The sequence below is a fragment of the Calidris pugnax genome, unplaced genomic scaffold, assembly GCF_001431845.1.
Source record: "Calidris pugnax isolate Ruff unplaced genomic scaffold, ASM143184v1 scaffold178, whole genome shotgun sequence".
In the NCBI taxonomy this organism is placed as follows: Eukaryota; Metazoa; Chordata; class Aves; order Charadriiformes; family Scolopacidae; genus Calidris; species Calidris pugnax.
This window is the reverse complement of record NW_015090986.1, coordinates 818,982-844,454: the sequence shown is the minus strand read 5'-3', so window position 1 is coordinate 844,454 and position 25,473 is coordinate 818,982. Positions and strand designations below refer to the sequence as shown.

General features: G+C 39.7%; 1 protein-coding gene across 1 annotated transcript in view; it reads left to right on the top strand.

Annotated features, from left to right (window-relative positions):
- Positions 1-43: 43 nt before the first annotated feature.
- ZFR (zinc finger RNA binding protein) overlaps positions 44-25,473 on the top strand; it is a 68,695-nt gene continuing 43,265 nt past the window's right edge. Inside the window, exons 1-8 of the mRNA XM_014953959.1 lie at positions 44-176; positions 14,440-14,722; positions 16,731-16,875; positions 17,623-17,841; positions 19,537-19,784; positions 20,800-20,991; positions 23,136-23,436; positions 24,370-24,563. Coding sequence (XP_014809445.1) covers positions 121-176; positions 14,440-14,722; positions 16,731-16,875; positions 17,623-17,841; positions 19,537-19,784; positions 20,800-20,991; positions 23,136-23,436; positions 24,370-24,563 — 1,638 coding nt within the window. The 5' untranslated portion in view covers positions 44-120. The remainder of the gene's footprint in view (positions 177-14,439; positions 14,723-16,730; positions 16,876-17,622; positions 17,842-19,536; positions 19,785-20,799; positions 20,992-23,135; positions 23,437-24,369; positions 24,564-25,473) is intronic.

Sequence of the window (25,473 nt, the reverse complement as noted above, 5' to 3'; positions counted from 1 at the left end):
CCCGCCGTCTCCTCCCCCTCCTCCTCCTGCCGGGCCTCCTGTCATGGCCCCGACCGCCGCTGCCGCCGCCTCTTGGTTATCGTCGCCACAGTGCCCAGCCGGCTGGGAGAAGATGCCAAAATGGCCACCGGCAACTACTTTGGATTCACCCATAGCGGGGCTGCTGCCCAGTATAGGTAACCACCGCGCCCCTGCCCCGCCCCTCCCGCCGCCCGGGCCCGCAGCCCCCCTCTCCCCGCTCCGGCCCCGGGTGCCTGGTGCGGATCACCCGGCCCCGCGGGGGGAGGGCTGGGGACTGCTCCCCTAACCGAGCCGGGGCCGCGTCGGCACCCCGCTCCTCCGGGCTGGCTGTGCCTGCGACCCTTCTGCTTATCCGCCCCGCCCGCCGGTGTGTTTTCTTATCCTCCCCTCCGTCCCCCGGTGGTGTGAGGGTGGGGAGGTGGAGCTGGGCACCGGGGAGGAGGAAGAGGAGGAAGAGGAGGAGGAGGAGGATCGGCAGCATCATCAGGTCCCAAGGCCCTTAAATTAAAATGGCCACTTGCAGTCAACACCACCAGCGAGTTGCTGCCTGCTGCCCCCGGGCCCTTCTCCTCCTGCACCTTCAGGGAAGGTGGGACTCGCTCCCCGAGTCTTTGCCCCCACTTATGGCAGTGTGGGAGGACCATAGGTTAGAATTATATGAACCCAACCTGTGGGGGACTGGATGGATAAGAGGAGAGCTGAAGCACCAGAAAATACTGGTGACTTCATTCCGTTCAAGCGATGTTGTAATCAATGTCTCTAAGAAAGTAGAGAAGATACTTCCAGGGCCAGGCACCCTTTAAAAAGATTTCCTTACTTTGATATCCACTTGATGGCTTATAGTGGAGCTCGGGGACCTGTAGCTCATACTCGTACCTGTACGTCTCGTATAGACACACTGCCGTAAGTCTTTGTATCTTTGTAGTTTTTGTGAATCCAAATTGTGCACCAGAATGTTAAAAAGGAATCGGTAGCATCTACTATCTCACTTTTTCTGAGATCAGATTACTTAATTTGCCGAGAACTAGATACATGAAGGAACATCTACGTATTTTTGGCTTGTATTGGAGTAGCATCTTGAAGTCCACATTTGAATCTGTGTTACTTGTTTCATAATCTGTAATCAAGACTTTCCTTAACTCCTAAGTCTTGGTTAACGGGAAAAACAGAAGAATAAAGCAAATATATGAGGGGTTATTAATAAATGAATGCAGATGTGTGCTGCTGTTAACTAGCTAATAAAAATTGCATACCTGACATAGTTTCAGGAATATAAGCTTTTATGGAGGTCTTGGAATGACTCCCAATCTATTCTTTCTATCTAGTTTTTTTTTTTTTCCTAGAAATGGATGAAAAGTACACTAAATTTCATTTGCTCCAATGTTTAATAGAGGATTAAACTTAGCTTGTCTTCTAGTCCTTTTAAGATTAGGTGTTTGCAGTATGTTTATGTTTTACTTGACAGTTACAGTGAAATTTAAAACTGTGTTTTCTTGGGGTATAAAGGAGTCTCTAAATAGTTTGGTTTGGTTGGTGTTTTTTTAATAAATAAGCACATTATCTTTAAGTGAATAATAAACTGAGATCATATGTCTATAGTTTTAAAGTGGGGATGAATTTTTAAAACTATTATTCCTTTTTGGGGGGAGCTGAGGTGGTCTCTAGACTTATGAACCTGAACAACTCATTTGAAATTTGTGTTTGAATTTAAATATAAAAATGTATAATTGGAATAACATTCAAGTTCAAAACTTGTCTTCGTAGTTAATCCTAAATGTGTTCTTGAGAAAATGGGAAAAGGGATTGACAGAAGCTTTTTCCTTTACTCTCACAAGTGCAAGATACTATTTCATTTGTTATCAGTTGAAGACTCTATATTCTAAAAGTGTGGTTGGTATGTTTACCATATTTGAAAGTGAAGAGACACAGCAATCAATGTTAAAACAGTCCTTTCATATGAATTAATTTAATATTTTGAACAGAAAACACAGAAGTCGCTTAAAATGTCTAAAAGGGAGCTTATCTTCATTAAGCAGACTTGGCAGGTACTTAGCTTTTTTACAGAGTGCTACAAAACATATATTCCACTCCAGTATATTTGAGAAAGAAATGGTGGTGTCAGGGGAAGATGGTAAAGGATTGAATATTGCAACAAGTCTTCTAAGATTGTTACTAGTATTTCAAGTAACAGTTTATAGAATAATAAAATTCTTGTGTTCTTAGAGACCAGGATAATAGTTAAACAAATGGATGTTTATCTGCATAGTTAATACATATGTCAGCCTCATAAATCTACCAAAAAGTATCTCAAAGTATTAAACTGTTAAAACTTCAGCTGGAGAAATGAAGGAAAAATATCCCAAACTTTGCATCAGAAAGAAGAGAGTATAAACAGTTTCTCATAAGTAATTTCAAAGAATAGAATAGACTATTTCAGTTGGAATGGACCTACAGTGATCATCTAGTCCAACTGCTTGATCACTTCAGGGCTGACCATAAGTTAAACATGTTATTAAGGGCATTGGCCAAGTGCCTCTGAAACACTGATGGGCTCGGGGCATTAACCACCTCTCTAGGAAGCCTGTTCCAGTGTGTGACCATCCTCTTGGTAAATGCTTCCTGATGTCCAGTCTAAACCTCCCCTAGTGCAGCGTTGAACCATTTCCAAGTGTCCTGTCCGTGGTTACCGGGGAGAAGAGCTCAGCACCTCCCTCTCTACATCCCCTCCTTGGGAAGCTGGAGAGAGCAATGAGGTCACCCCTCAGCCTCCTTTCCTCCAAACTAGACAAGCCCAGGGTCTTTAGCCGCTCCTCGCAGGAAGGCTGTTAATCCAGTTAATCATTGTCTGGTACTCCAATCTAGATTCCTCTGCAAGGCCTCCTGTCCCTCAAAAGAGTCAACAGCACCTTCCAGTTTGGTATCAGCAGGAAACTTGCTAATGGTCAATACCTAACCTGTACTGCTGCATGAGGTTATTCCTCCCCAGGTGCAGGACCCTACACTTCCCCTTGGTGAACTTCATTAGGTTTCTCTCCACCCAGCTTTCCAGCCTGTCTAGGTCTTGTTGAATGGTGGCACAGCCTTCTGGTGTGTCAGTCACTCCTCCCAGTTTTGTATCATAGCAGACTTAATGAGGGTACACTGTCCCCTCATCCAGGTGACTGATGAATATCTGGAACAAGAGCAGACCTTGTTCTGACTGCTGGGCGACACCACTAGTTACAGCCTCCAAGTGGACTCTCTGCCACTGATCACAGCCCTCTGAGCTCTGCATTTCAGCCAGTTCTCAATCCACCCTCACTGTCTACTCATCCAACCCACACTTCCTCAGATTACCTAGGAGGATGTTAAGGGAGACTGTCAAAAACCTTACTGAAGTCAAGGTAGACAACACCCACTGCTCTCCCCTTGTCTACCCAGCCAGTCATGCCATCATAGAAAGCTATCAGCTTGGTCAAGCGTGATTTCCTCTTGGTGGATCCATGTTGACGGTTTCCAACAGCATTGGTTTCCTCTATATGCTTAGAGATTACATTTAACATGAGCTGTCCCATCACCTTTCCAGGGATGGGGGTGAGGCTGACTGGCCTGTAGTTTCCTTGCTCTTGCTTCTTGCCCCTTTTTGAAGACTGGGGTGACGCTGGCTTTCCTCCAGTCCTCTGGCACCTCTCTTGCTTTCCATAATGATGATGGAGAGGGGCTTCATAGTAGCATCTGCCAGCTCTCTCGGCACTTGTGGGTGCATCCTGTCAGGGCCCATGGATTTGTGGGTGTTGGGTTTGCCTAGGTGATCTCTAAGCCAATCGTCCTTGACCAAGGGAGTCTTCCTTTCTCCAGACTCTCTCTTACCTCAAGGGTCTGAGATTCCTGAAGGCCAGCCTCAACAGTAAAGACTGAAGCGAAGGCAGCATTTGGTAACTCCACCTTCTCTGTATGCCCTGTCACCAGGGCACCCAACACATTCAGCAGTGGGCTGACATTTCCCTTAGTCTTCCTTTTGCTGCTGATGTACTTGAAGAAGCCCTTCTTGTTGTCCTTAACATCCCATGTCAGGTTTAATTCCAAGTGGGCCTTAGCCTTCCTCGTTGCATTCCTGCATACTCTGACAACATTTCTATATTCTTCCCAAATGGCCAGTCCCCTTTTCCACATTCTGTACACCTCCTTCTTCTGTTTGGGTTTTTCCAGAAGCTCCTTGCTCATCCATGCAGGTATCCTGCCTCCTTTGCTTTATTTCTTACTAGTAGGGACGTAAGAAATTTTGAGCTTTCTTGAATGTTAACCAGCTCTCTGGTTATCAAAAAGTTAACATACATGCTCTTCAGAGTCCTCCTGAACTGTGGGTGCCTGGCTGTGTAGCTTTTCCAGCAAATATCAGGGTGAGAACCAGGGCCTGTGATTGTGAGGCTGTTTTCAGCTCTCTGTAGAAGGCCTTATTCTTCCTGATCTGGTAGTCTTATGTGTCTATGACAGTATTCTAATTTGCATTAATAGTAGTGAAGGGGCAACAAATTAGAACCGATTGGTTCAAGGAAACAGTTTCTTTAAATCAACAGCTGAAAAGGTGAAGCTGTTATTGGTGTTGGAGATCATTGTCTCCCAGTGATTGTAGTTTGTATGGCCATGGTGGATCATTTAAGTACTCTCTCATCCTTCACAGAGAGGATAAATTAAAATTTGTCCAAGTAATATAGTCTTAACATTAAATACTGATATTTGAAGCATTTAAAAAGCCAGATTGGCAGCTGCTCAGATGTTAGATCTTGGATTTGGGAACTTGTGAGTAGTGGGTGCCTGAGTTGATAACGTATTGATTGTTTTAACACTGTAACCAGTATAGTTCCCTGAATTGACTAGATAAGAAAGAGGATAGATGTCTGTCTTTATTACTTCATAAATACTAGCTTTCATAAAGCACATTTGAAATTGTAACTCGTTTCATATTTAATCAAAGGCAGCAAAAGAGCTAAGTGCCCTTTAAACCTGTAAATAATGGATTAGAAGTGTTCTTGTTCCTTTCTGTGTTGTCACTGCATAAAATTTCCTGCTGCCCGCTCATTCAAAATTCTTTGCATCTACTACCCAGTAATAATGCCATGACTTAATGAGGGTAGCATTAGATTATGCAAATACTGATAGAGGAGATTTCTCTGTATATTGCAATGCCTTTACAATTTGTGCTTTCTGCTAGTGGTGGTATTAGGGCCTAAGTTTATAAGCCTGCATGCTGTGCAAACTTCATCTGTAACAGTTACATAACTGTTTTCATTCATCTATTTACAAGTCTGAAATAAGTATAGAATTTGGTGTCCTCTTCTCTTTCTTTGTGTGCTCTGTAGGTCACCTGAACCACTGTGTGTTTATTCAGTTTGAAATGAAGAACCTAATATTGCTTGTCTTTCATGTGTAAAAAATATTAGCATTCCTGATTCAGTGATGGAGAGAGGCATAGTTAATGCTTTTATTCTAAAGCTGTCTGATTGGAATGTGAGGATGCCCACATTCATGCAGTGTCCCTGCTCTAATGAGACAGGAGATTCTTGGGTAGTTAGGAGTAATTTGTTAACTTTGAATTGCCCTCAAGTAGCATGAATATCACAAAGTATGATGAGCCTTCACAGAGAAGTGCAATTCTAGCAGTTTTAAGTCCACAGCAGCCCTCATACCTTAAGATGCAGTCTTCTGGGCAGCCATATGGAAGTGAACTCTTGCAATTATAGCTGGTTTGGCATTCAAGTGCAGTGCATTGTGTTACAGGATATTCCAGGCTAGTGCAGAACAGCAAAGGAAGGTGAAATGCTGTGGCTGGTTACATTGGCTATTGAGAAATGTTTGGGGGTGGTTTTTTTTCACATTTGCTAATACTTTTAATTAACTTTACTTTTGGCTTTAGTGCCTGCCCCAGTTACCTCCCCAGCCAGCAACTAGGACCACACAGCCGCTCTTTTACCCTCTGTTCCTGCCAGAAGGGTAAGAGGAAAGGTGGGGAAAGGGAAAAGAAAAAAAATCTCATGGGTTGAGATGAAGACAGTTTAATGGAATAATAAGAGAAAAGGAAAGTAACAGTAACAATGATGACAGAAATCATTCTCACTGCCTGGTGAACTGGCACTGTCCTGAGCAGTGATTGCAAGTACCTGTCCCCTGCCCAAACCCCATTTACATACGAAGCATGACATCTGTGGTATGGAATATTCCACTGGCCATTCCGTCATTCTGTCTAGGCTCCTTCTCAGCTTCTTTGGGAAGCTAAAAAAAGTCCTTGAAAAATAGAACCACCACCTGGCAAAAAGTGAAGCAATATGCATTGACATTTGGCATTCCTTTCATACTAAATATGAAACACAGTAACCACTAGAAAGAAAATTAATTCTGTTCCAGCTGAAACCAGGACACCTCTTCTTCAACTAGATATTGGTTTCAAAAGTATTGTGTCTTTCAGTCAGAGACGTTAAGGCTGTAATTCACACAGGCCTACTATCCCAAGCTTGTCTGAACATAATTCAGACTTGTACAGGTGGATGACATGAAGAAAAGGACAATACTGAGTAGACTTACGGCTTATTCTGAAGTGAAAATGTACTACTAGTCTTAAACTTATGCTGAGAAAAACACTTACTCATCTGATAGTGTTGTGTTATATGCAATCCATGCTAAAATGCATGGGAAATGGAAGTAATCATAGTTTTATCATGGGATGAATGTACCTATATCATAGTATAAAAACTCCAAATACTTCCTTTCTGTGAATTTTATGCCCATGCTATCTTGAGTTGCTTCACATCTTAAAGCGTGCACATTTTCAGTAAAAGAGACTTCACTGGATGCGATAGAGCTGTGTGGTGCTAATTCTCTTCTGTTCAACAATTAAGTCTTAAGTGCTATCTTAAACATGCGGTTCTAGCTTACCTAGTGTAGACAAGAAGCCTCCAGTAATCTATTGCTTCCTAAAAATATTTTGATAGGCTTATTTTCAAATCAGCGAGGTCCCGCTCTCAAAGGATGTATGCCAACATGAGAAAGGCAGTAAGGGGCTCTAGGCATGTTAACATGGGCTGTGTGCCAGTATTGCATTTGATGGCAATCGGGGAGAAAAGGTGCCTCACTAATCAGGGAGCCTTTGTCATTTTTGGGAAGGTAGTCTGCCAACTAGGTGAAATTTGCAGCAGGCTTGTGTCTTCAGGAGCTGAGCACTTGGGGAAGCTTTTTCTATTAAGTCCTTTGTAGTTGTAATCTTGAAATGGATTGACAGTTGCAGGCCTAACTCTGGGATGTTAAATTATGTGTAAAATTCTGTCTGCTACTAAAATGCCACCATGGTAGGTTAAAGTGTAGTTGCATTATTGGTACTAGAAAAGCAAAGTAGTAGCTTAAGGCAGGAAATACAGAATGTGTTAAGAATTTCATACAATTTTCCATACTAGTGAAGTTTATTTCCTTCTATAGAGAACTTGCCAGATTTAGCATTTTTTCTGTTTAATGCCTTCACCCTCAGCAAGTTTGGTGATGGCATGAAACTAGGGAGAGTGGCTGACATGCCAGAGGGACCTTAATGGGCTGCAGAAATGGGCTGACAGGAACCACATGAAGTTCAACAAGGGAAGTGCAAAGTCTTGCCCGGGGGAGGAACAATTCCTTGCACCAATAATGCTGGCGGTCATCCAGCTGGGAAGCAGCTTGGCAGAAAAGCACCCGGGGGATCCTGGTGGACATCCAAGTTGACCATGAGCAGCAGTATGTCCTTGTGGCAAAGGAGGCGATTGGCGTCCTGGGCTGCACTGGCCAAAATATGGCAACAGGTTGAGGCAGGTGATCCTTCCCCTCTGCTCAGCAGTGGTGAGGCCACACTTGGAGTCCTGTATCCAATTCTGGACATATTGGAGAGAGTCCAACAAAGGGCCACAAGGATGATGAAGGGACTGCAGCATCTCTTCTGTGAGGAAGGGCTGGTAGAGCTGGGACTGTCTAGCCTAGAGAAGAGAAGGCTGAGGGGGAATCGGGTAGCAATCGGTATTTTTTGTTTGAAATAGAATTATGGAAGGATGTTTTTAGAAACAAGGAAGAGGAAGGGAAACTAAAAATTGCTACAAAGAACTGTGTTTTTAGGCCTTATGTAGTTAAACCGTAGCATATGTTACTAGGAGGTGCTGAAATGTAGCAATTCAGGAGGGGATTGTACATTTGCATGCCTTCAGGCCTCTCTTTGGATTCTTACAGAATTGCGTTAGGAGTGGTGTTTGTTGCACAAGATTGTAATAACAGGAAATAATAGTTTTCATTAAAGTTCCAAAAAAATATATTCAGTCTTTGCCAGAATTTTATGCCCCTAGTGAGTGACAAACTCTAGAAAAACAGAAGTGGAATTACTTTTAAAGCATAGCTTACTGTAGTGTGATATTTCATTTCACCATTTTATGTTGTGTATTGTCAAGTGTGTTTAGGACGAAAAAAGCTCACTTGATTTTTGTTGTTGTTGTTGTTGCTGGTTTTTCTTTGCTCGGGTTCCATTAACACACCTGAAACTTCACCTGACCAGTTATTCAGTAGTGCCTCTTCCTAGGTTAGCATCTGTGGAAACAGCAGATTCTAGTGCATCTTTCAGTTTTTGTAGAGTTAGCTTGTACTTGTTTCAATTTTCACATCCCTGAAAGAAAAACTTCAAAACTGTATTTTTTGCTGTTCTCTTATTAATGGAATAATGTATGTAACTTTGAGAAATCTGGCAGATAGGTCTCAACAAATATGGTTTTCTTAATGCTAAAATATTCAAATGCTTTTAAAAGTTAGAATTCAAGAAATAAGTCTTAATTAGTGGGATTATTTTTAGTTCAAGATATTTGTATTTTAAAAATTATTTGAAGAGTACCTTAAATGTTGAGCTAAGCTAGCCTCAAAATCACTTCTTTAAATGGAGGGGAAAAAAAAACAACTGCAAGAAGTATGTTTTAGAGTAAGAAATAATCTAAATATTTTTTATTTATAGTTTCTATAGTATCTATAGTTTTAATAGAACTTGGACAAATATAAGTGTTCAGGCTGGAGTTTTCCTGGCTAAGTATCTACCTAGAATTACGTGTTTTGTAAGAACTGTACTATAGCTTAATAGATTTTGTGGTGTAGAATTAGGCAGGGAAGTCTTGGTGATTCTTTGATGCCTCAGTTTTAGTGGAGACTTTGCAAATGAGAAAAAGATTTTTTAGATGTTACACTGTTTCAGACTCATAGTTCTGAGCGTTACACAGCTATATGGGATGAATTCTTCAAGATTGTGAGCCAATGTGGTCCCTCACCCCCCAGAAAATCAGATTGACGTGGGACTGGAGATTACTGTGGAGAAAGATACATGGTCACAGCTCACAACAGTCAGTCTTATCTAAGAGGTTTAATATCGTACTGGTGTTTCATGATATATGGCACTTGTTCTGATACTAATGCATCAGAAAGATTAGTATTTCCCATCATTAGTGTCAGTAGAAGTTAGAATAGGTGTTATTCAAAGATTTGCCAAAGATGTTTTACCAAAAGTACTTTTCTCATGCACTGTAATACAATAATTGTGAATAAAGAATTAATTATCTGGATCTGGAGGTTACTTGTGATGCGGAAGACGAGGACAAGCTAGTAATACACTGCGGTGGAAAACTTCTGAATAGAAGCAAGCTTATTTGGGATAAGAAAGCAAAGAGCATGTGGAAATAGCAATTTAAAGCAGGTAGGGAGAGAGTGGAAATGACCTTCTGTAGTTGGCTGAAACATCTACAGAACCTGGAGCGGAATGATTGTGTGCAACATGTAGACTGTAAACTGGCTCTGGCTGGGACAGTGGAAACGCAGTGAAATAGAAATCTGAGCTGGAACGTGAACATTGAAGAAAACGTGTTGTTCCTAGAAAATAGAAATCAAAGTCAGCTTGGTGGGGAAGCACTTACTATTATGATTAGCTAAGTAAACAGGTGTGGTATGAATAAAATACATTATTTTTGAATGAAATTTTCTGGTAGAAGAGTTAATGCAACAGCAGTACAGCAGAGTACTATTTGAAGCTGCCAAGTCCTTCACCCATAACTTCTTAAATCAAAGAATGACATTTATTTTGAGAGTAAATTAAAACACTGTAAGAAATATAATATGAAGTTCCATTGAATTGAATGGTCACAAACTGGGTTTACCTTAAGTAAATGTTGGTTTAGAGCTCATTTGCTTTTGAAACCGAAGCTTTTATAAACCAAGGAAGAAAGTATTGCCAATGAGGGTGCTCAAACACTAGAACAGATTGTCTAGAGCAGTCTTGCAATCTCCATTCTTGGAGATGATTGGAACCTGACTGGACAAAGCCCCAAGAAACCTAATGTAACTTTGAAATTAGCTGATTTGAGCATTGTGTTAGTACAGATGACCTGCAAGTTTTTGGTTGAACCTAAATTATTCTGTGATTTTTAAGCTCCACCTGGTTAATAAAGCCAGTTGGACTGAATATCTTTTCATATAAAGAGAGCTGAATTCCCTGAACACAAAGGTGCTAATAAGAATACTATAATTTGTTGAGGGGAAGAGAAGAATTGATCTGCAATGAAAGCTGGCTGTTACCAGGTCAGAGTTAGCTTCTCTGTCTGCTGTGCTGCAGGTTCTTAGCTCATGGAACACACAGAGCAATTTGGTTCAACTTCTTCCCACTCTGTTGGAGGATTAAACTAAACTGAATTACTTTCTTTGTTGTGGTGAAGAACATGCCTGTGGTTTGTTACCATAGCTCAGCTGACATATACAGTATGTCTTTGTTGCTTTAATAACTTGATCACGTGCCTAAATCTTTGTAAGTCTTATTTATTGGGTCTAAGTTGAAATACTTGATGTGGTGCAGTATGGAAAATTACTACTTAAATTAGAGATTAGTAAAAGAATTGTAGAGAGCAAGCTGGTGGAGGTAGTTAGTAGAATTAGAAGAGTGATTGTCAAATAGGAGTAATTGCAGTGGAGTTCCCTAGGGATTGGTTCTGAGTCTTATTTAGTATTTATATTAATATGGCATGTCCTAATGTTTGATGCAAGGGAAATACTGTCAGACCTAAGTAACTTTACAAGAAGCTGCTTTGAAGAAACTAGATTGTTTGGAAAAAAGACCGGAACAGACCGAGTAGCGTAGCAGAAACTTAATCTGAAATGATGCACTTGGTTCTTGCCGTCTGTGGTCAAGAAAGTAGAGTGGGTAATACTAGTATAGGTGCACAGGTGAAATGCAAGGAAGATCAGGGGAATAGGGAGTCTGGCAAAATAATCTAGGAGGAGGTAAGTTCATCTCAGCAAATATGATGAGGCACTAATCACCAAACAAGGATAAAAACTCCTGTAAGTTAAATGAAGAAGTTGGCACAAAAGCCTTTTTATGTAAATTAATTATGTGAAAGTGCCTGGTCATCCTAATGTTAAGAGGTTTTCAGTATGAGCATAGGGAAAAAAAGAAGTGTCATAAATTTAGAAAAGATGTCTCCATTTCTGTACAATAAAGTAACATAGCTTTTAAAAAGGAAGAAGCAGACAGTTCTAGGGTATTTTTCTTGCAGTCTTGCAAACTCGATCACTAGCTCTGCATGATGTTGCAGAAGCAAGGGGAACAGGTTTGCTAAAGTAAACATGGTCATAGAACTGTATTAGCCTTAAAAATCAAATGATTTGGGCTGTTAATTCTATACCATGATAAAGAATTTTGATACAAAAATAGCACAGAAGAAATGGAACTGTCTGTACCAGAATCTTGTTAATAGTCCTGCTGATAATGATCATATTCACAATATTAAATACTGGAAACTGTCACGTAACTTTGATAATATATATTCTGAGAACAACAGCATTTTCTGTGATAAACTAACTGGTACTGTTACTTCGTAGTGTGTTGTGAGGCCTGCGTTGTATTTTTAATAGTAATTTAAGCATAGTTTCTTGAAACTTGGAAGAGCAAGTTAATGCTTCCTGGACAGGCCCCCAGTCTTTCTCTTCCTCCCATTTTTTTCCCTATGTATAATTTATGTGGGTTCAGGCACTCGGCAGACTATTTTTTTAAGCTCTGGTGTTTCTAAGATTTTTACCATGCTAGAAATGAAGCCAGAAAAAAAAAAATTCTCATCATTTTCTGCTAGATTAATGAGTTAAATCAATGCACTGAAGAGCTTGATAAGTAGCAGAACGAGCAGCAGGGCTGGAATAGGATGGCATAGCCAGGTTTGGGATATGGATGGGGGGAAGGATAAGATTGGGGATAGGGTGAAGCAAGACTTTTCTTGTTGGCCGTAGTGGATTGTTGGTATGTTCAACTACAGTCTGCTGTTTTCTCAATTTAATGTGTTTTGAGTAAATACGAATGATAAGTACCTCAGAATTTCTGGATATTTTTCACTTCTATACTGTTAGTTATGTGACAGTGCAGCCTCATTTTATAGAATGTCATTCTCTTTTAACATCCTAGAATAGTCTTCCTGAAATTCCTGGTTTCTCAGTTTAAATTGTCAATACAGAGAATACGTAAGTCAAGTAGGGGGAATTGTTTCAAGTGGTTGTGGGAGCTACATCGATGTGTTTTAGGTCTTTTCCTTCTACTGCTATGCTAAGAAATTGAAAATAAAATGAAACATAGTTATGAGTACAGCTCACAACTGAATTTAATTTGAATGGAATGCAAGTGGTCTTTTAAGCAATTGGGCCTACAATGGGAAGAAGGTGGAGTCCAGGCATGGAAGTTCAATAGTAATAAAATTTTTTCTGTTTCTGCTGCAACAATGTTGTTTTTATAGATTGAAGTGAATGGCTTCAGCTGTGATTAAAATGACAAAATCAGTTTTTCTAAAAAAAAGTAAATAAAAATTACTGAACACCAAGAGAGTTGTAGAAATGTCTTTTGCAGAAGTAATTGTATAGGTAAAAGGTGCTTTGTTTCTGGTAATTACGTCAGAAAGACTATTGCAGACATCAGGAAAAAATACTGTGACTTGGTCCTTTTGGATTTTAAGCATAAGCGTACTGTAATTCCATTGTGTCACTGAGTATGTTTGCTTTGCGTGAGATTTCATTTTTCTCTTTTCTTCTGAAAAATAGGGGATACTACCTCCTTGATAAGCATGGAATTGGTTTTGAATTATCTTTTAATAGTGCTATGGAGATATGAAACCCTATAGAGATTCTTAAGTATTATTGAACAACAGTGCAGGAAGAGTACTAAAAAATTCAGAAAAATCACTCAATCCCCACTTCATATCATTGTTCCAGATAGTGATATTTTGCCCAGTTCACTTTATTTGTTTACAAATCAAAATAAATATTCTAAGCTTCTGATCATAATGCACAGTTACACATCAATATAGAACAATAATATTAGCTTCTGTTTGAATAACTAAACCTTTGAAACCACCAATTTTTATTTCCACTGTTAATATTTACTCAATCTTAGTAAATAGGCACTTATTAATGTCATACTTGCAAATTTTAGAGAGGCAGATTAGTCTCAGCACATGCCTGGAAGATGGGCAGAGCTCTGGTAGCAGTCTTCCTGCTCCATCTGACTCTGTTCTTTTGACACTTCATATTGTGAGGCAGTGGACTTCCATATGAGAGAGTGGGGCCAGCTTTTGTGATACTAAACTTTTGTGGGCTAAGTTCCATGTCGGAGGTGTGTCTTTAAAGTGCCTCTACCTTAAATGTAAAAGTTCTGAGCTAATTTTCATGGAAGTCTTTAAAATCTCCTTGCTTTAATATAGTTTACAGAATCACAGAATCATCTGGACTGAAAGAGACCCTTGGGATCATGGAGTCCAACCATCTCCCCTACCCTAGTTCTCCCCTACACCATATCCCCCAACACCACATCGAAACGGTTCTTAAACACAGCCAGGGATGGTGACTCAACCACCTCCCTGGGCAGCCTGTTCCAATGCCCGACCACTCTCTCTGTGAAGAATTGTTTCCTAATGTCCAGTCTAACCCTCCCCTGGCGCAACTTTTACCAAAACCTTCCTGCAAGTGCAGGTCATTAATAAGCTCTCAGAGAGGTAGTATTTTTCTTAATTTGACAGGTCTGTCAGTTTTATTTATAAGAACTACTGAAGCATTTAAAAACCTGTTAGTCATGAAAAGATAGCGGTTTAAGACTTCTGTATTATTTTGAATGAAAGACTTGTGTTCCACTGCTTGGAAAAAAAAAAAAAACAACACAAATGCCCGCATTGCTAAGAAAGTAATTAGCTGCATGATGCATGTGCAGCCACAGAAATTTCAAAATTAAATGCATAGTATGCATAGCTAGCTAGCTGCTCAGGGTCTCTTTGTAGAACAGACAAGTATTAACCAGATCTGGGATTTTGAAATGTGTAGGCCTTAGCTTAGTATGTGGGATTAATCTGATTGTTTACTCCCTGTCTTTTTCTACTACAGTCAGCAGCCAGCTTCGGGTGTAGCCTATTCCCATCCAACGACAGTTGCGAGCTACACCGTGCACCAGGCTCCGGTGGCCGCACACACCGTTACGGCGGCCTACGCTCCCGCAGCAGCCACGGTGGCGGTGGCCAGGCCCGCTCCCGTAGCCGTTGCAGCCGCCGCAACAGCCGCAGCGTATGGTGGCTACCCTACAGCACACACGGCTACGGATTATGGTTATACACAGAGGCAACAAGAAGCTCCACCACCACCACCTCCTGTCACTACGCAGAATTACCAGGTGGGTTCCGAAAAAAAAAAAATAATTACTCCTTTTAAATGATTTTTAAATGGTACTTTAAAAAGAGGAGGCCTATTTGGGTGAGAGGATGTTATGATATTTATATTTTTTTCTTCTATGAATCGCAGTTTGGGTACAACTCAAATTACTTATTAGTGAAAGCTGATACAATGTGACGTGACTGCAGTCTCGTATGGCCCAGGTGGAGGATTATCCACTAGTGCTGCACGAGCTAAGATTGAGACCTTCACACAGTAAGCAATGAACTTTGCTTCCAAGTGATTTTGTGAAACTACTGGTGAAGACAGTATCATAGAATCATAGAATTTCCCAGGCCGGAAGGGCCCTCCAAAGGTCATCTAGTCCGACCTCCCCGCAGTCAGCAGGGACACCCCCAACTAGACCGGGTTGCCCAGGGCCTCATCGAGCCTCACCTTGAATATCTCCAGGGATGGGGCCTCAACCACCTCCCTGGGCAACCTGTTCCACTTCTCCACCACCACCACAGTAAAGAACTTTCACGTAATCTCCAATATAAATCTGCTCCCCTCCAGCTTGAAGCCATTGCCCCTCGTCCTGTCACTGCCGGCCTTTCTAAACAGGCTCTAGTAGTACTGTCTTGTCTCAGCTAGCTTAAATGTTCGAGTGGAGTACAGTAAACTGGGTCACGGAACTGTTGTAGCTGAAAAAAATGTTCCAATAAAGAGTTTCAGTGGAGGTAGAAGTAGTTCCCTTGCCAGATGCTGGGGTGCTACAGGAGTTCTCACACCAGATATGTGAGGATAGAAGATTGCTCTAGGAGAGGAAATACCTTTTGGGTACCCTTTGTGAGATCACTGCCTAACCTCCTGTGATTGCAGGTTTTATGAAAGACGGACTCTTTGTTTTCTTCTTCAATGTTGAAATAATATGTCTTTTAATATTTTTTATTAACTTTTCAGTCCTAAACTTATGGAGGCGTTATCTAGATTCTAGTTAGTACTTTGGTTTGTTTAAAAGGACTATACTGTTGCTGCATGTTCTCAATTCTTTTGTACAGCTTTGATCATTTGCTGCATATGGTAGTGAATCATAATGTAGGAGGCTTTCCAGTAGTAGCACATGTACTCCTAATTTCGAGGTCAGTTATTAGGTGCATCCAGACAGAGAAGAGAATCCCCTAAATTAATAAAAATAATTCCAATTTACAGAGGCTGGATGGAAAAGAGATTTTATTGTCGTATTTCTGGGAAATAAAAAAGAATTTTTATACATTTCAGGTTCCGTAGTTCATGCCTTGTTACCTCTCAGTTTACTCTTTACACTTTACCATAAATATGGTGAGGATGAGAGGCCGTCCCCTTGTGAGCTTACTAGCTGTCCTCTGGCTTCTGGAGGTGGCGAAGGGGCTATTTGCCTTGCCATTACAGAATAGATGTGGCTCTCTAATGAACTAGTTCATACACCAAACCGAAGAAAGCTTTAAAAGTATCACTTTCATATGCTAAAACAAGTATTGTTAACGATGGGGTTTTTAAAGCCAATGTAGGGTCATGTTTGCAAACTTGTGAATTAATTGTGGTTTTGTGGAGAAAATTTTTACTTTTTTTTACTCCACAAAATTTACTTTTTGTGGAGATCTGTGATGTTTTTTTGCTTTCATATTTTACAGACATGTAATCTGATACAGTCATTATGATAAATTAGTGAGAGTAGTGCTTCTCAATAACAAAAATAACTTGGTAGGGATAGGGATTTAATTGTCTGAGATTAATCCCTGTATTAAGGCTGAAAAGGACAGTCAGGGTTGTTTTCAGGCCTGAAATATCTATAAACATAAATTTTATTTCTTTAATCCATATATTTATGTATCTATGTATGTATCTATGTATCTATGAATGATTTTTAAATCTACCTTAGTAGACCAGAAGAAAATCCGTTGTTTCCTTCACTCTGCTAATGACTTTGATTAATCCAGCTATATACTTAAAAGAGAAATTTGCTGTTTTTTCTTTTTTGAATATTTTAGGATTCCTACTCTTATGTTCGATCTACTGCCCCAGCTGTAGCTTATGACAGCAAACAATACTACCAACAGCCAACAGCGACTGCGGCGGCCGTGGCTGCTGCGGCCCAGCCTCAACCTTCAGTAGCTGAATCGTACTACCAGACAGGTGGGTGGCAGAATTCAAGCTGCTCTCATTATACACCATCTGTGTGCTACCTTAGTACCTTAAAAATGTTTTGGTTTTGGTTTTTTTTAATATTTCACATTATCCAGATTTCTTTTTTTTTAGTTTTGTCCTGTACCTCTGTCAATGTATAGAAAAATTTGCTGCACCCAGAACTTGAATGTTGTTGTGACATTGCCATAATTGACAGTGCAATGCCAATTGACATTACTATCTCTTAGGTTTGGATTGTTACTAAATACACTCAAAACGTACTTGTAGGATAACTTCTTGTTGATTTGTCCAGAAACCTTGTTGAAGTATGTTCATATACTCAATGGTGGGTTCGGATGTTAGAAAGACTCTTTAATTTTTTAGTTACTTAATATATGTAGTTCTTCAATTATTGGTATCGTGATTGCTACAAAGCATAAATTTTACTTATTTTTTTTCCCTGTAATTATAGTAAAGTGTAGGTGTACTTTGATTTAGTGTATTCTAGTAAAACCATTGAATGAGAATGTTCTTTAAAAACATGGCAGCACAGTTAAAAATAAATAAATAAATCTGAAGCTTAGTGGTGTGAGCTATGACATGATTAAGAGGTTGTGTGATAAATGCTACACGTCCATAACTGTGACTTCAGCCATGCTGATTCCCCAGCATATTCTTAAGTATCACTTAATATGGTTTGCATTCTCAGCTAAAACATATCAATGTTTGTACACTTCTTTTTTCTGTCCTAATTAGCTCCAAAAGCAGGATATAGCCAAGGGGCAACTCAGTATACCCAAGCTCAGCAAACACGACAAGTGACAGCTATAAAACCTGCAACTCCAAGTCCAGCAACAACTACTTTTTCTATATATCCAGTATCCTCTACTGTGCAACCAGTAGCAGCTGCAGCTACTGTTGTTCCATCCTATACTCAAAGTGCAACGTACAGTACAACAGCGGTTACTTACTCTGGTAAGAATTTTGCATATTACGTTTCTGGGATCTTGGCAGTTGTTACAAGGGAAGCTTTAAATACTTAGGATTTTAGCAGTTCCTGTTCAATTACATCATAGTCTACTGAGAAATATTGACCAGTTAAATCATTATTTAGATTGCTGTATTTTTAAAAAAAGGTTTGATCACAGAATCACAGAATGATATAGGGTTGGAAGGGACTTCTGGAGATCATCTGGCACCACTGAAAGAAGACTGGCCCCTTCCTCTTGACACCCACCCTTTAAGGTGTTGATCAGATTCCTCCTCAGTCTTCTCCAAACTAAAAAGTTCCAAGTCCATCAGCCTTTCCTCATAAGAGAGGTGCTCCAAGCCTCTCAGCATCTCTGTACCCCTCTGCTGTGCCCTCTCCAGCAGTTTCCTGTCCTTCTTGAACTGGGGAGCCCAGAACTGGACACAGTGCTCCAAGTGGCACCTCACCAGGACAGAGTAGAGGGGGTGATCACCTCCCCCTCTAGTTTATTTGTGCCTGTTTTGTTATATATAAGAATATACAAAGTGTTGGCATTGCTACATGCACGATGTTTTGTGACTTACTGTAAGGTTTGGGGAGAAAAGGTGAGGAATAGAAAAAATAAGGAAACACATCCACACAGATATTATCTACATCTGCACAAATATTAGCCAGGCAAAATGGAAGAGAGCATGCTGCCATAAAACAGCAGTTATAGTGACAGAGAGGAGTACTCTAATATAGTTCTTTTAAGTTGGGGTTGTCGTGACTCAAAATGGGAAGACGAGTGCTGAAGTAAAAGCTTTCCTTCACACATTAGAAATCCAAAAAGTAGTTAAAAGATGAGAAGATGTTGACTGGCATATTGTAGCTACCTTGAACATTTTGTTTTGTTTTCTGTTTAAAAAAAAGGATTTTAAGACTTCCTTGAGATAGAGAATTAAAAAAATTAAAAATTAAATTTTTAATTAAAATTGAATTTAAATAGAAGTAAATAGAATTAAAAATTAATTTAAAATAGAATTAAAAAATCCTGATCAGAGAATTAAAGTAGTTGAACCAATAGATGTAGAAAGTTTATGGGAAAACTGGCTTGAAGGTATGAAAGCCCAGTTTCCTTGATTTATTCAACTTTGATACTAGAAATCAAGGGCTAGGTAGCCAGGTTTTAGCAGGCACGCAGCTTCTATGCACTAAGACAACTTAAATCAGTGAAATAGTGTGTAGCATCACTACCCATTCTGTCTTTTATCTTCAGTTTTTTTCCCCTTCCTCTACATACTGTCTGTCCTCCTTGCCATTTTGGAACTTGAACAGCAAATCTGGTTCTGGAAGACTGCTTACTTCAAGTGGCCTTTGTTAAATCTTTTATTAAAATTCTTGTTACATCATAGTGGGTTTTACCAGATGTTCCAGGAAATTTCACTTATTCTTTAGGGGTGCTTTGATATATCTAACAGAATTGTGTGTCTGCAAAGATGTGTCTAAAATCAAATATATTCCTGATACAATTGGTAGCTATGTATCTGTGTGTTGTGAAACATCAAGAAAAATTCTGGCTTCCTAACAAGATCTCAATAAATGCTTATACCCCCTGCCCTTCCCCCAGCTGTATTATGCAACGTGTTTTGAATTAGTGTATTATGTAATTGATACATGATGTACGGTGGAGTAACTTTTATTTTATTTTGATCTTTGAGGTACCTCTTACTCTGGCTATGAAGCCGCAGTGTATTCAGCTGCGTCGTCCTATTACCAGCAGCAGCAGCAGCAACAGAAACAGGCGGCGGCAGCAGCTGCTGCTGCTGCTGCAACAGCTGCTTGGACAGGGACCACCTTTACTAAAAAGGCACCATTCCAAAATAAGCAACTGAAACCAAAACAACCTCCCAAACCGCCCCAGATCCACTACTGTGATGTTTGTAAGATCAGCTGTGCTGGACCACAGGTATCTGTATTATGTAATATTCTGCTATACGCTTTAGTCATAATTTCTGCAGCTAAAAACCTGACCCCTTTAAGAATATTTGTTAATTTTTGAAGACCCAATTCTGTACTTCTACTGAAGGAATAATTAAATGAAAATGTGCGCTATTATAGAAAGAGTTCCTATGGGAAGACCAAAAGATACCTCCCCTGAGCTTGTACAGAGAAGTTTCAGCTGTGCTTTGCGCTTCAGAAATATTATAAACTTTGAAATCGATTTGCTTTTTTAACATAGCAACCTTCTTAAAAATACTATTTTGAAACTATGGAATTATATAAATTTTGTGAATGGTAAGCCTGAAAGTTTATTCTTCATTGTATTCCGGTGTCCCAGTTTTGTTTCACAGTGGGTACAAGCATGTAGAAAATAGATACTGATTTATGCAGAGTGTTTATGTGTGTGTCTGGCTAAACAGTTCTTACTCTTTAGGTAAATTTGTCATTATTTCCCACCCTCTCTGATTGCTGTCTAGATTGCCAATGTTGGTATAGGAACAAATACCAACTTCTGCATTTCATTGTTAGCACAGCTTTATTTATGCAATACTTTCTTTTTGAATTAATTTTTTTTTTTTAGTTCTCCAAATATAGTTGATCACTGTGGTCTTATAGTTTGAAGAAAATTCAAAATCAAGAATAATTTAATGCAATGCAGGAAACTGCAGTTTCCTGTTCATACCAAGTTCTCAGTGGTAGTATCTGTTGACCAGTACTTGACTGAGGAAGTGAGAAGTTAGAGGAGAAAAGCCCATATTGAATTACCTAAAAGTGAAAATGTGGTGGAGAAGAAAATTTCTTGATCTTAGAAATGGCCTGCTAATGCCTTGGAGATGTCATATGGAAGAAATGTTTGATTTCTTGGAAGTATTTCATATATAAAGCGTGTCTTTTATGCTGTGTTCTGTATTACATGTATTCACGTGAATGATGAATGAACATTACAAAGCTTATTGTGTGTTTATTGTTTATTTAAACAGACTTATAAAGAACACTTAGAAGGCCAGAAACACAAAAAGAAAGAAGCAGCATTAAAAGCTTCCCAGAACACCAATAACAGCAGCACTTCTGCTCGTGGAACCCAGAATCAGTTGCGCTGTGAGCTTTGCGATGTGTCTTGTACAGGGGCAGATGCTTATGCTGCCCATATCCGTGGAGCCAAGCATCAGAAAGTAAGAGTTTTCTCTTGTTATACAAGTCAGTCGTGTATTATACAAGTCAGTTGTGTATTTCTTCCCATTGCTTTTTCTTATCTTAGAAAGGACAAAATATGCAGAAACAATATAATTTGAATTATTTTGTTTAAAGTTCTGCTTTTTATTTCAAGCTTATCTTTACGCTCACTAAAGAGGGAAAAATATTGCCATGGCATCAGTGAGAAGAGGATGTATTAAGGAAAGTATGAAAATTGTGGGAAGAAGGGGTGGAGTTAGATGGCGACATGTGGTAGCACACTGATGCCCCCTAACTCTTTTCAAGGTTTTTCTTCACGTTTGTCTTCTCTGGTGCTGTTGAGCTTTTGGTGCACTTTTGAGACACCGTAAGCTGAGTCAGTGCCGAGGGACAGGACTATTACACATCACTCCTTGGTTTTTCTTGCAAAGAAAATTGGCATATGGGAGCAAGGAACAATGTCCTGTATTAGACTTTATAATGAGTATGATTGGAAGACTTTTGTTAAGCATGTTTTCCCTCCTGTTTAGGTGCAGGTAGGTGGGAATTCTGGAATAGAGAATGGTGCTGCACTGTGAACCCCCATGACATGTGTTTTAAATATATTTACAATAGTAAATGCAATGGCATTGTGGAATGTTTGTTTAGGTATTACAGATTTTCCTTGTAACTCTGGATAGATTAATAACAGTAACAATTAATGACAGTAATAAATACAGTCTAAATAGTCAGCTTTTATACCTCTGTGTTTCAGAACACTGTACAAAGTGGCATCAGTAACATTGTTTCTATTGATATAACTAAATCTCATAGCAGACTTAAAACAATTTTCCCAATATAATTTTTTGTTAGTACAAGAGCAAAAATTATAATTTATATAGAGTTGCTAAGTGTTCATTCTTTCATTAATAAGTAGAGCCATTAAATTTCTGGATTGTGCCCAATTACTCCATAGATATATGGAGTATAGTATTTATTATCCTTACATATTTGGATGTAGCTTTCACTTCCTCACACATAGTTGCTAACCACTGCTAATTTGGTTGTCATCAGTGTGAAAGTGAAATCTCAAAGGACTCTATTGCTGTGGGGCACTGAAGAATGTTGTGCATTCTGCTGGAAGAGAGTAATTTTGAAGAGTTGCTTGAACTTAAATTCCTAGTATTATGTGACACTAATTTGTCTGTATTCTGATGGGGAATACACTTAAAAAATTAAGAACAAAAACCTAAGAAAGGTGTATTTAGGGTTGTGTGCTTATCATGATTGTATATGTGTGTTTGCATCAAATGCATGTCTCGCAGTATTTTTTTTTTTACTGCTGCTTTCAAACCCAGTCTTTAGTTTCGATTTTGCGTGTAGAGTTCGTATGTTCTAAATACGTTGCCTTCTCAGGTGATGGTCAGCTGTCACCAAAAAGAAGTACTATTCTGTCTCAAGCATGTTGTTGGAAAGTCTGTGCTTACTACTTCTGAGAATAAGATGTACCTCTTCTCTTTCTATTAGATACTGAAGAGCTCTGAAATATGCCTCTTGCATCCTCCTTCACTGTCTCTGCAGATGTCTCTGCTTTTTTATTAAAAAAAATAATAAAAACTTTGCCTAAGAAATCTTTTCAGTTCTGCTAGGTAACCTGGAAATTTTTTCAGTATGAGTAGTCTTAAAATACAGCGATCAAAAGAGACAGTATTGTTGAATCTGAATTAAATAACTCATTTACAAATATTATTTGGAACCAAAATAGTTCAATGTACTACACTTTTTGGAGGGAGAGTAAAAAGCCACAAGCCAACAAAGCAGTCATGTTGAAACAGTTTGTGCAAGATGTTTTCTTGAGTTGTGCTGACTTGTGAGTTTATTTGCTTTCTGTTCTCATCTACACAGCTTTTTGAGTAAATGTTTGAATTTCTAATTGAAGTAAGCAGTGTGAGATAACTATTAGCTATTTCCTTGCTACAGATGACAAGAGCTTTTACACGTCCATCTTTCTTTTTTTTTCTCCCCCAAGATAACTTTTCGTAAAAAAGCAGTAGCTGACTTTTTAGCTATATTGATTTTTTTAGTTACAGTGATGTTTGTGTTACGTAATTTTTTATAGTTCGCCCAGGGAGATCATGCTATGAATCGCTCTTTATTCTTCTAGGTAGTAAAGTTGCACACAAAACTTGGCAAACCCATTCCTTCAACTGAACCAAATGTGGTTACCCAAGCTACTTCCTCAACATCCACATCTGCTTCCAAACCAACCGCCTCAGCTTCGAATATAGCAACTAGCAGCAGTACTGTGAACTCCTCTGTTGCATCCTCTGCAGTGAAAATTCTTACTCCCACGGCAAACACACCACTTAACACTGCGTCCAACAACAAAACATCTGCAACAGCTGCTAATATAGCTGTAAAGAAAATATCTACACCGAAAATAAACTTTGTTGGCAAGTACAGAAGTCAGTCTTTATTTTGAAACCTAACCTATTCTGTAATTTTTTTTTAAGACTTAGTGCAGCAAATACAAATGTATTTAGTTAATTATATGCATGAGTAACTGTTGTTTTTAAGAGAATTACTGATAGGTGAAAATTAGAATGTATATAAAAGTTTTGCTTCAAAATTTATGGTGTTTTCTGCCTGGTTGTTTCCACCTGGCTTCTCTTGGTGGCTTCTCCCACCTTCTTACAGAATCCTCCCACCTTTGGATTCTTATGTAGTAGCTGCTGGAGTATTGCAGTTTATAGTGCAGTTGGTCCTAATTTCAGTTTACAGCCTGGGCTGTTAAGGCAACCTGCAGTCGATTGGCAGTTGATAACTGGGCAACAGAAATATCCTTGTAACGCTGGAAATCTGACAATGGAAACTTTTGAAATGAGCGAGACAGACATTTAGAGACAGGAAGCAGCTGTTCCACACTAAGCTATCCTGCTCTTGAAGGAAAGACCTATGCAGTTGCAACACTGAGAGTGTGTTGCCTTTGATAGTACCAACATTATAAGATTTTAAAGTACTTTTTTGGATCCATTTACAAAAAGAAAAATAACCTGATGACACAAAAGAGATTATTAAAAAGACATTTTCTGAGTTTTTCCAGTTCAGTCCCATCTCTTTTGAAAAAGCAGTAAAATGGATAAAGAAAATTGCAAGCACATAAAGCAAAAGAATTTCTTGCTAAATAAAAAACATAAGTGTTTAAATAACTTGAATGTTGTTAAACTTATTTTTACAAATCTTTAATTGCATTTAAAATATGTTTAACTAATCTTAAAAGACTGATAATGCTTTGTCCAGAGCACTGATATTTGCAAATAAAGTCTTTAGTTTGCACATCACATGTAATCACATTCTCATGTTATGGAAGTTAACGATTTAACTTTTTTGATGTGTAGGTGGCAATAAGCTTCAGACAACAGGAAGTAAACTGGAAGAAATGAAATCAGCTGAAAGTGTTAAAGCAACTCCTGCTGCTACAGTACAAACACAGGAAGCAAAACCAGACACAGCAGCTGAACCAGTGACTCCCACAACTCTTGCTGCCTTGCAAAGTGATGTCCAGCCAGTGGGCCATGACTATGTGGAGGAGGTATTAATATGAAAATTTATATTATTTTTTAACTGTTTTGGTGAACATTTGTTCTATGTGAAATAGAATCACAGAAGACTTGAGGTTGGAAGTGACCTCCGGAGGTCATCTGGCTCAAACCCCCTGCTCAAGCAGGGCCACCTTAAGCCACTGTCCAGGGCCATGTCCAGATGGCTTTTGAGTATCTCCAAGGATGGAGACGCCACAAGTTCCTGGGCGATCTGTGCCAGTGCTCAGTCACCCTCACAGTAAAAAAGTGTTCCCTGTTGCTCACAGGGAAGCTCCTGTGTTTCAGTTTGTCCCCACTGCCTCTGGTCCTGTCACTGCATTTTCATAGAATCATAGAATCATAGAATTTCCCAGGCCGGAAGGGACCTCCAAGGGTCATCTAGTCCGACCTCCCCGCAGTCAGCAGGGACACCCCCAACTAGACCAGGTTGCCCAGGGCCTCGTCGAGCCTCTCCTTGAATATCTCCAGGGATGGGGCCTCAACCACCTCCCTGGGCAACCTGTTCCAGTGCTCCACTACCCTCACAGTAAAGAACCCCCTTCTAATCTCCAATCTAAATCTGTTCCCCTCCAGCTTGAAGCCATTTCCCCTCGTCCTGTCACTACAGGCCTTTCTAAACAGGCTCTCCCCAGCCTTCCTGTAGGCTCCCTTCAGGTACTGGAAGGCTGCTATTAGGTCTCCCCGGAGCCTCCTCTTCTCCAGGCTGAACAACCCCAGTTCCTTCAGCCTGTCCTTGTAGCAGAGGTGCTCCATCCCCTTGATCATCCTTGTGGCCCTCCTCTGGACCCTCTCCATCAGGTCCATGTCCTTCTTGTATTGAGGGCTCCAGACCTGCACACAATACTCCAGGTGAGGTCTCACCAGAGCAGAGTAAAGTGGCAGAATCACCTCTCTGGACCT